Consider the following 11,862-nt stretch of genomic DNA (forward strand, 5'->3'; position numbering starts at 1 on the left):
GGAGCATGAGGTGGGGGAGGGGTACTGGCTGGGGTGGAACAGTCCAGTAATGAGCACATTCTGAGCATCATATGGCTTAAGACCCTATAAGATCAATTTCTTTGGACGCTGAATTTGAAGCCTAAAGAAGAGGAGGGTGGGGAAGGAGCAGGATCGTTTGGATTATTCCTGTTTTTTGTATCTTTTTTTTTTACCAGTCTTCCAGGGAAGGAGCTTCACCTCTACATCACAGCAGGAGCACGGAAAGGGAACAGGGAGAGAGAGGGAGAGAGAGAGCGAGAGCGAGAGAGAGGCAGGAGCAGGAGCAATGGTAGAAACGCTGTGCCAGATAGGTCTGATTAGGTGCATGACTGGAGAAATGCTGCATTTTTGTATTTAGAGCAGGATCTAGAGGGGAGGCCTAGATCTCTTCCACGGTTTTACGCTCCTGATGGTCCACTGTTCCTCTCCATCCATTTTTGTGTGCCGGTGCGGCACATTGGTGGGGGGGGAGACAGCGATGTAATGTCTGATTGAGCGTATCAATGCTGCTGTGTGGATCTGTGGGAGAGCAAAAAAAAAAAATAACAGGCCTTGTTTGCATCCTGATCTTCACGTAGAGGAAAACAGAGCGCCGATGTGAGCGTATGGGCAGCTGGGCCGCCGTGCAGAGAGCGAAGGAGAAGTACACCATCTGCATGCCCATGGGAAGAAGCAGGCATAATAAAGGCGTCCATTACTCCAGGCCCAGCGCAGACACAGAGGAGCTCTAGCACTGGGATGAGAACTTGACAAGTTTGGCCTTTTCGCCTATTTTGTTCGACTCTATTGGTCTTTCTTGTTACGGTGAAGAGATACTTCATGTCTGGAAGGTTGCGTGGCTTGAGCATTTTCTAACAGGTCTTTTTTCCCCCCTGTAGAATCTCACCGACAAGCTAAACCTACAGGCTGGGAGGTACCATCCCTGTCCTGTAATGGGCCTTTTTGCTCTCTTCTTCTTAGCACACCGACAAGCTACAGCTGAAAGATAGGAGGTGGTAAAACTGCTTTAACTTTCTTCTCCTTTACTCCGACAAACTAAACCTGAGAGCCGGAGATATAAAAAAAACTCCACAACATCAACAACAGTTGCTTCAACATTTGCCTGTATCATTAATCACAGTCTTCCTTACCTTCCTTGACATTCTGGGATTTGCCAAAACCTGTTTCATGCATGTCCACTGGAGGCAGGTTTGACTTTGATGATGGGGGGTCGTACTGTGGAGGGTGGGAACAGGGCAAGGCCCATGGCCGAGGGGTCTGCACAGGTCCCCAGGGCCAGGGGGAATATGCAGGGGCCTGGAGCCATGGATTCGAGGTTCTCGGAGTGTACACCTGGCCCAGCGGGAACAGTTACCAGGGGACGTGGGCGCAGGGCAAGAGGCACGGGATCGGCGTGGAGACCAAAGGCAGGTGGGAGTACAAGGGGGAGTGGACGCAAGGGTTCAAGGGCCGCTACGGGCGGCTGGAGAGCACCGGTAGTGGGGCGCGGTACGAGGGCACCTGGAGCAATGGCCTGCAGGATGGATATGGGTCTGAGACCTACTCTGATGGGGGTAAGTCAACATTGTTTGTCAGCTGTGCTGCACAATTCCTTTTCATTGACTGGAGATGAGGGGATATGGGAATGTACCTCAACGTTCCTACACAAAGCCCTGGGCTCATTTTGTAAGGAATTTTTCTTCTGCCCTGGGAATTTTTGACATGTCTAACTGCACTAATCTAAGTAGGACTAGGCCAGCAGTCAATCAGTCAGTCAGTTGATTATTTAACATGGAGTGTAGGCCTATAATTGGTGTGTGTGTGTGTATGTGTGTGTGTGTGTGTGTGTATTTGGTAATGTTGAAGTGGATTATTCCACACGGTATGTAGGTCTATAAGAGGTCTGTGTGTAGTAAGGTAGTAAAAAGAGCTCTCGGAAATTATGTAACACTGCAGTCTGAACTGTTATCCTACACACTCACTGCATTTGCTTTACCTTTCTCTTTTATTGCAGCCTATACAATTACACTGACCCTGTTTACACACACACACACACACACACAACAGTAATAATGCTCTCATAGTTGTTGCTTGAGAAGATTAAAAGCACTGCCATCACCACTCCACCATCTCAGCCCATATCTCCATCTACCCCACACACGCCTCTGTACAGTAAATCGCCATGGAAACCCAAAGACAGCGGGTCATTGTGTCACCAGAGACTTTTGTGTTCTCAGACCTGATTGGATGTCACTGTTTTTGTATATATGTGTGTGTGCGTGTGTGTGTGTGATTTGCCACAACTTCTGTCTGTCTGTCTATTAAGACGTCAAACCCATAATCCGAGTACTACAGCCTGGGTTACATTAGGGCACTAGTGGGCATATAAAAAAAATGGCCTGGCTGAATGAATCTCGACTGGAATCTCATGCATTATCGACCCAGTGTTTCCTCAGTGTCGTTTAAACACGATGCTATCGCGTGTTGTTGTTCAGTCTCTTCAGCACCCTGGACAGCAGTGCTTCTCCGTCGCTCAGTTAACAGGGGACTGTCTTTGTTTCATAAGGAGCGTCGTGTCGTTGGGAGGCTCTCAGAGCTGATTTATCGACTGGTGACGGATGGAGAGCCAGAAAGAAAGAGTCGAAACTAAATCAATACGTAGAAATACATGCCATCGATTCCTACGGTTCGTAATTTAGCCTTAAATCATTTTCACAGCTTTTGCTATGAGACATGTTTACAGGCCTGTAGATCTGCAAATCAATTTCTGCAGGTTTTTTTTTTTAATGAACCGGATTCACAAAAGATTTCCTACCAAGAAAACTTAACACTAAGACTTTCATGGTATTTTTATACCCAACAATAAATAAAACACTCTCAAATATCTTCCAACCTTTAAAGGCATATTTAAGAATATTCTCCACTTTTAGTCCTAATTTACACATTAATTTAATTCTTGCAATTCAACTATTTATACTAATTACTAAGTTTAGATGCCCACCTTCTACTCTTATAGTGTATGACAAGTGTGAGGCTTAGATTAAGAACATATTTAAAGACATATTTATTTTTAGTAACCAGCCATATGTACATATATACATATCATTATGGCTTGGACATTACTTTTAAATTATGTGTAAACTTTACTATTACATATATAGTGTATCATATGTATATAAGTATCATATACTGGACACATATGCATGATTTATGGAACATATATATTTTGTTCATGCATATATTATTGAGTGGTAGGTAAATACGTGCATGTACTTAAACGTGTGAGTAATATCAATAATAGTACATGTATGGGAAATACAATATATATTATATACAATATAATTTCTTAATTTAACATATATTGTTGAAATATATATATGTTAAAATGCACTGATCAGCCATAACATTAGTACTACTGACATGTGATGTAAAAAACATTGATTATCTTCCTCCACAGTGGCATTTGTTAAGGGTTGATTGGCAATCTGAGCCACTTCCACAAAACGTGAGGTCTAGACGACTGGGTCAGAGCATCTTCAGGTCTTGTGAAGTGATCCTGGTATGCAGTAGGTAGGTCAGTACCTACCAAAGGTGCTTCAAGAAAGGACAACCGGTAAACTCATGGCAGGGTCATGGGCATCTAATTGATGTGATCCATGGAGGCTCCACCTCACAACTTACAGGACTTACAGTATCTGCTGTTAACGTTAGCCTTGGTGCCAGATACCATCAGATGCTTTCAGAGGTCTTGTGGAGTCCATGCCTCAAATGGTCAGATCTGTTGTGACGGCACAAAGGGGACCTGGCAAATGTATGTTGGTTATAAGGGAGTTCCATATGTTGTATATATTGCCATATGTCAGAGTTCCATATAGGGCAGCTAATTAAAATAAGAAAACCAGTTTAAACCAGTATATTCTGGTATTGTGCTAGTCTGGAGCTGGTTTAGTGGGTCACCCAGCATACCAGTTTTCAAAATGCTGGTCTATGATGGTTCTTCTAGCAAGTAATTGTATTACACATGTTTGAGAACCAAACATACCGGAATCGAATGCTTTTATTCCAAACTATGTACAGCAGACTGAAATGCCTGAACCATGTGAGCTTTTCTCATCAGTTTTAAAGCTTGTCTCATCTATGTGTTGAAGCGTGTGTTGGATGATGTACATTGACGCATACAGGCAGAGTTCCACACTTCTCAGCACTGTACCACAGGTTCTCCATGGCTTCCTCACTCCTCAACCCACTCCATCACTTGATAAGCAGTGTGATCTCAAATTGTCTTGTTGGCATCAAGTAATTGTTTGTACTTATCCACCAAAAATGACGAGACAGATTCTTCCATCCATCCAGCGCAACTGCTGAACATCAGGGTATGGCATGTGCATCTGAGCAATTCCTTTTTGACTGTCAGTGTAGAAGAGATGAGTTCAAGGAAGTGGAAAATGTAGAAATGACATAGAAATGACTCTCTTGTTGCACTGTTTGATTAACTCGATTTTGTCTCTCCGCAAGGTACATACCAGGGACAGTGGCTGAGTGGCATGCGTCATGGCTATGGGGTGCGGCAGAGTGTGCCTTATGGCATGGCCGCCGTCATCTTTTCCCCTCTGCGCACTTCCATAAACTCTCTGCGGTCTGAACATAGCGAGGGAGCCCCAACACTTGACGATGGTTCTGCTGTGAGTGGGGTGGCTGGGAGCCCGGTGGGCCGTGGAGGTTTCGTGCTTTGCGCTCAAAGTGATGCAGACAGGCAGCGAAAAAGGAAAGGGCGCTTCCGGCAGTCCATCCTGAGTGGCCTGAAGTTGCGGCGGTCCGAGTCCAAGAGCTCCCTGGCCAGCCAGCTAAGCAAGCAGAGCTCCTTCTGCAGTGAGGCTGGCATGAGCACGGTCAGCTCAGCCGCGTCGGACATCAACTCCAACGTCAGCCTGGGCGAGGTGGAGATGGGAGGAAGCGTGGATGCCACTGTCACCGAGACATACGTGGGGGAATGGAGGAATGACATGCGAACAGGTTGGGGTATCAGCCATCGCTCAGATGGCCTGCGCTACGAGGGTGAGTGGTTTGGGAACAAGCGGCACGGTTATGGCTGCACCACCTTCCCTGATGGGACCAAGGAGGAAGGCAAGTACAAGCAGAATGTTCTGGTGAGTGGCAAGAGAAAGAACCTAATACCACTGCGCACCAGCAAAATCCGGGAGAAGGTGGACCGTGCTGTTGAGGCTGCCGAGAAGGCTGCGGAAATCGCTAAACAGAAGGCGGAGATTGCACTGTCAAGGTAGGCACCTCTGCACCTCCCTGTCACTTTCAAAAAGACCATGATGTGCCAAAAGGGTTCCTTGGATAAACGTAACAGAACAAATATTTTTGGTTCCTTGAAGAATCTTTAAGGCGTGTGTGAGGAACCTTTTTAAAATTTAAAGAACCGCCCAGGAGCCTTCATTTTTAAGAGTAACAGCAAACCAGTTGTATGTTCAATGCTTGGATTTGTTAGTTACATTCAATAGAGTTACATTCAATTTATGTTATATGGAAAATGGTCTTCTTAATGCCATCTGCTGCAGGACGAGCCATGCCCGAGGAAAAGCCGAGGCTGCTGAGGGAGTTGCACAGAGGGCCATGGAGGAGTGTCGTCTGGCCCGGATTATTGCCAAAGAACTCTCCCCTTCCTTCCATCATTATGGAAATGGTCAGTCTAAAAAAGGTTCCTCCCTGAAAACATGTAATCATTCTTCAAGACAGTGTTAAAGTTATTTAAGCGCCACCATGCCACTATGGCCTGGGGGTCGTCAGTTCAAATCCCAAGCTATGCCGCTTTGCCATCAGCAGCCGGAGTCTAAAGAAGCACAATTGGCAATGTTCTTTTCGGGTAGGTAGATGGTGCGCTCTCTCCACATCACTCTACGGTGATGTTGGCCGGCACAGGTGCGGTGGAGCTAGGGTGATGCTGCATCGGCGTCAGCTCGAAAAGACGCCGTGGCTGGCTTTGCATGTGTCAGAGGAGACATGTTAAGCCTTAACCCTCCTGAAATTGTGAATATTGCTACTGCTAGGGGGAGTTACAAACAGGTGAGTTATTGGCAGTACCAAATTAGAGAAGAAATAGGGGACCAATTTGACAAATAAACAGGGATTCTGAATTCTGCTCAACACATTTTAAAGACTTCCCTACCCCAACAATCCTAATTCAGCTCATTTACAAGCTTTTTTATGCTTAACTAGGTGTGCAGAATACTAAACTGTGCAGGGCAGGGAGATTCTCCAGGACCGTGATTCATTCAAAAGGGCTAACATGTAATCCTTACCATCCCCCAGGACTGGAGTGCCAGAGACCAAAGCGTCAAGACAGAAAAGAGAAAGACATGGAAGTGATTTCCACTGGGACGGACAGCCCTGAGCTCTGCACGCCAGACACAACTCCCCCAGCCCAGACCCCAGACCTCAGCCCGGTCTTGAGCAGCCCCTCCTCACCTCCCTGTACCCCACCATCGCACCGTGCCAGGAGCGCCTGCTTCATGCGCCAGAGTGCTGTGGACGAACAGGGAGGGGCCGAGATTCAGGTTCTGGTGGAAGGAAGAGGCATGGACAATGGAAGAGGTGGAGCCAACAGTTGGACTGCCGACATGTATCCAAACCGTAGGGGCAGCAAAGGCGACAGCAGCCGCTCCACCACCCCGTCCCTACTGGAGGAGGAGATTGGTCACATTAATGGACATGAGCAAAATTCTCAACACTCGACTCATCATACCTGGGAGAACGGCTCTTCCAATCACAAGTCCATTGAGCATGTCTCCTCAGATAAAGTGTGGGATCACCTGTCCTCCAATCAAAAGCCCTGGAAGCATGCATCCTCCAACCACAAGTCCAGGGAATATGCAATCTCCAATTATAGAGAATGGGAGCATATTCCACCCAGTCACAACTCTGTGGACCACAAATCTTCCAAGCTCAAACCCCAAGTCCACACATATTCCAATCACAAGGCCTTGGGTCATAACCTGTCCAATCACAAAACCCACGAGCATTCGTCCTCCAATCACAAACCAAAGGAGTATATCTCCACACATGCAAAACCCCAAGACCACATATCCTCCCATTACAACCCTCGAGAGCATGTGTCTTCCTATCGCAAACCACATGAGCATGTCCACTCCAATCACAAACCAAGCCAGGCCTTTACCAACCACACAGTTGGTGAACCTAGCTTGAATGACTACCAGCCACCAGAGCGTGGAGCCAATAGCTCCTCTCTGGGATGGACTGTCGAGAACTCTTCCCAGTGGATCCCCTGCCACTCACAGCTGCCAGAGAAAGAGGAAGAAAAGCTGGACGACTATCGGGTGGAAATGAGGTTCCAGCCTATAGACTCCATCTCCCAGCAGCACTTTGGCTCAGGCACAGATTGTCCGAGCCTCCAAGGGCACAATTCGCAGAGACTGCGTCAGCGCAACCACGAAGGTAAAGAGTGGAGCCTCACAGCCAGGGAAGGGTCCATGGACTCTGTGCAGATGCTGGACAGCCTGAATGTCGGGGTGGACCTGGAGGAATGGCCGTTGCACAGAGATGTCACCCTGTCTCCCCCTTTAACATCCTCTCCAATCACACTGGAACATGACGGAGAGCATCTGAACCTGATCAAAACCAACTCAGTAAGTAAACGCCCAAGAGGGACTGAGTTTCTCCTAAGGATAATGTTTAGTTTAAGGGCATTTTCACACTAGAGCTTTTTTCCGGCCCTGGGTTCACTTGCTCCGGAAGTTTAGTAGGTTTGGTCAACTGTGAAAGCTGTTTTCGAGCTCGGGAGCAGTCCAGAGCACCAATCTCTGGACCTCCTGAAATCCTTGGTTCCATGGGGTTCACTTCTAGTGGTGTGCAAGCACCATGTGTGCGGTTGCGTGATTGGTTCATTTTTTCACGTCAACTTATCACATGGTTAAAAACTTTCTCCTACGAGAATGGCTCCATGTTTGCAGGTGTTCCTGCATGGTAAAATGCTGTGGCTCCAGAAAGCACTGGTCTCGGCTGTTCTTGGAGTGTTTGCATCCAAGGAAAATGATGAAAATGAATAAACGGATGAACCTAGGCCCTTCCATTTTGCAAAAATGCGTGCAAAAAAGTGACGTTAGAAATAGTGCAGTCAATCCATGCAAATGCAGCTAACCAATGACAATGAGCCCCTCCCCCAAAACAAGCCCAGAAGCGGTGCTGGGAGCGAATCTGTGTAGCCGAGACAAGTGTGAAAACGCCCTAAGCTCCTGAAGCACTGATGGTTATTCACGTGATGTTAATTTCAAGCCAAAACTAATTCCACATTTCTTTTCCTGTTTCGTCCTGCAGGGCTCCAGCTCTATCCTGGTGGTCATGGTGATTTTACTCAACATTGGTGTAGCCATTTTGTTCATTCATTTCTTTATTTAAACATAATGGCCTAGAGAATGTTAATAACAGCACTTACTATTATCAGAAAGTAAGATATGCACATGATGCACACTTAGCACCACTTCTTTATGTAAGGAACCCAGAATTTACATTAGTCGAGTCCATGGACGTTGGACAGGTCCATTGTAAATTGTAAGTTTATGTTGTGGTTCCATTAATGATATATTTCCATGATTATCCATTATTAGGTATATTTGCTTACGTTTTCCTTATCCATAATAAAGGCCAATCCACGGTATTCTTTAGGACTACGAATATTGCACACATTTAGGTTTCGAAGATACAGTATTGCCTGATATCATTTTTCATACCTTTCAGCTCAATTTTCTTTACAAAGTGGTTCCTTTCTTTTTGACGGCACATCAGGCCCGGTTTCTTTCCTGAGCAGTAAGACTGTGTAGTTTAGTGAGACGGTCTTGTGGTTTTATGTACAAAAGATGTTGTAGCGCATGTGAGGTGGTGAAGTGCTTAAGAAGGCACTGATATGTAACTAGCCAGTCCGAGACCACACACACACACCCCACTAATATCCCAGGGTACAGCCCTATAGGACCGCTGCAACTGCTCATACGTTCATGCATCTCCATACCCAGATATTGCGTACTCGTGCGTGTAAGTCTGAGGTAAGAGCTATTTTAAAGGGCTTCATCATGATATGTTTGCATTCAAATCTAAACACACACACACACACACACATATAGCAAACGGGGTAAGCCTGCAGCGTTCTTCCTTCACCCATACGAACCCCTTCAGCATCTTCACTGAATGTCAGCACAACTCAGTCGGTCGCTTTGTTTGATTTACTTCACGTTAAACACACCTTCACTGGCTATACACTACTATGCTGAATCGCTACTAAAGAAAATAAGTTGTTCCTTTATTTCCTGTAAAACACACCATTATTACTTGCTATATGACATGAACCACAACAGAGGTGCATCAGTGGTTGAGTATTCTGGCTCATGCTCTGTAAAGTTTGAGACTGTTACCTTTTGACCACTGCTTTCAATATATATTCTATATTACTGAACAGTTAGTCTCTTTTAACAGTTTGCAAGATATCATTGATAATGCTGAGTGCCTTTTTAATTGAGAGAAGAAAAAAAAAATCATCCCAGCAAGCAGGCTTCGTATAGGTGACGACACATAAAGAGGCATGGAGCATTCTGTGTCTATCCCAACCCACGTCTGAACTGAAGAAGTTGGCTTTAGAACACTTGAGCCTGTGGAGATTTTTACAGCATGTTTGTTGGCCTGTTTTCTTCTGCTGTTATTCTGTGTGAACTTCTGCCTGTCTCTCTGTCCAGCAACTTTAGGTGACAATAGGGACTGAAAGCAGTGTAAAAAATAAAAATAAAAAAATGCCAGCTTATGTTTCTCAGTGGGACCTGACTGAAAAATCATCTAAATTAATGAATGATCAACTGCTACTGTATATTTTATACTACTCATCCAGTGACATCATCATGTTGTGAAATCATTGCATGCCCAAGCATGCCCTTTCTTACGCAATGATTTATGAGATTGTTTCCAAGTTATGTGGAAAATTAATAAAATGTTTGAGGTTATGATGTTGTCTGTGTGCTTTAATGAAGAAATGGGAATATGCGTGAACATGTAGTATGAAGTCCCGGTACAACTGGGGTAGCAGATGGGTTACTTGGGGAACTCTACACTAATACTGGTTAGGGCTTCATTTTTTCCTGGCATTGATTCTAGAGGATTGCGTCTCGCAGTTCCTGCAGATTTTTCAAGAGCACTTTCATGCTGCGAAACTCCCGTTCTACCCCTTCTTCCATTGCGGTGACTGGGAAGGCCACTGAAAAACACTGAACTTGGCCATGGTCATGAAACCAGTTTGAGACGACCGTGGCATTGTCTAGACGACTTGGTGCATTGTCATGCTGGAAGTGTCCGTTAGAAGCTAGAGGGTAAACCGTGGCCATGAAGGGATGCTCGTAGTCAACAACGCTGCTCAAATAGGCTGTTATTAACAGGTATATTAACATTTCCAACACCATTACACCCACTTCACCACCTCCACCAGCCTGTACTGTTGACACATGGCACATGGTGGGTCCATGGATTCATGTTGTGAGACCAAATTCTGCCACTGCCATCTGACTGCAGCCTCAGCTTTCTGTTCTTGACTGATCTTCTGCTTTTCGGGATGCTGATTTTAATGCACTGCAGTGCTTCCACACGATTAGCTGACCATATAACCGCATGGATGAGTAGGAGTACACGTCTTCCTAATTAAGGGCTCAGAACTGCAGTCGCGGAGGTACATTCATCAATGACTTAACCATTTCCAAACCTTTCCTCGAGGAAGCCTTCTGTTAAATGTAGACATCATCCAACATCTTGTTTGGGTTGGATCAGTGCTTGTTTAAGTTAAAGATGTGCTCCTGGTGGAATTTAGCTGGGACCTTGACTGTGAAGACCACGTGAAGACATGTAAGCCTCAATGTCCGATACTATTAAAAAATTTTGTATAATCTGTGCAAGAACACAACGGTGAACTAAATATCTCACTTAACTCAAATATTATTCCTCAGACATATTGGAGATTTATAGACACTAATCTGTACAATGTACACACATAAGATATATAATAAGCATATGTGGAAATGTCCTTTATCTGGGCAAGTGTTCATTTCATCAATAAAACGCTCATATGAGAATACATACAAAAAACATTCATACAAACTGTGAACTGAAAGCTCTCCTCAGGGGAGTCTAGTGTATTTATAGGCATCGTACAACTAGGGCTGGGCAATATAACGATATTTTATCGTATCGTGATACGTGATGCTTTTCTAAGCATATTGAGAAAATGGTCAGTGCTTAGTTGACACTGGGAGAGTATCTGAACAGTAGATTTTTTAAATACTGATGTATTTAGTCTGTGATGATGACATGTATAGTATATTGTAAAGATGTCTCTAAACCTTGTGTTATACAGTAGTGTTTTTACCTCTACATCTCTGGTTTGGTAAATCAGGTGAGCTGATGATGATGGAACTGAACACATCCAGGCGGGGGTCCAGAAGAAACCTGGAACCAAGCTTTGTTCCTCAGACTAGCTAAAAGATCTCACCTACTTTCTTCAGAATGATAAATTCTTCTTATTGTATTCATTTTAATACCTGCATCTGTTCTAATCTGCATATCTGTTCTAATAGGATTTCTTTTTTTTACTGCTGGGGAAATTGCTAGATGGCTATATATATATATATATATATATATATATATATATATATATATATATATATATATATATATATATATGTATTCTCATATGAGTGTTTTATTGATGAAATGAACACTTGCTCAGATAAGGGACATTTCCACAGATGCTTATTATATATCTTATGTGTGTACATGGTAAATTAGTGTCTCTAAATCTCCAAAACCAAGAAT

The 11,862-nt window shown here is 44.5% G+C and overlaps 1 protein-coding gene across 1 annotated transcript; it reads left to right on the plus strand.

Moving 5' to 3' along the window:
• The first annotated feature begins 17 nt into the window (after window positions 1-17).
• On the plus strand, window positions 18-10,001 carry jph3a (junctophilin 3a). The gene is made up of 5 exons (XM_072660094.1): window positions 18-1,574; window positions 4,516-5,278; window positions 5,565-5,689; window positions 6,316-7,649; window positions 8,338-10,001. Exons 1-5 carry the CDS (start codon window positions 1,193-1,195, stop codon window positions 8,416-8,418), a joined length of 2,685 nt encoding a protein of 894 aa, XP_072516195.1. The 5' UTR covers window positions 18-1,192; the 3' UTR covers window positions 8,419-10,001.
• Window positions 10,002-11,862: the final 1,861 nt, after the last annotated feature.

The sequence above is a fragment of the Salminus brasiliensis genome, chromosome 17, assembly GCF_030463535.1.
Source record: "Salminus brasiliensis chromosome 17, fSalBra1.hap2, whole genome shotgun sequence".
NCBI lineage: Eukaryota > Metazoa > Chordata > Actinopteri > Characiformes > Bryconidae > Salminus > Salminus brasiliensis.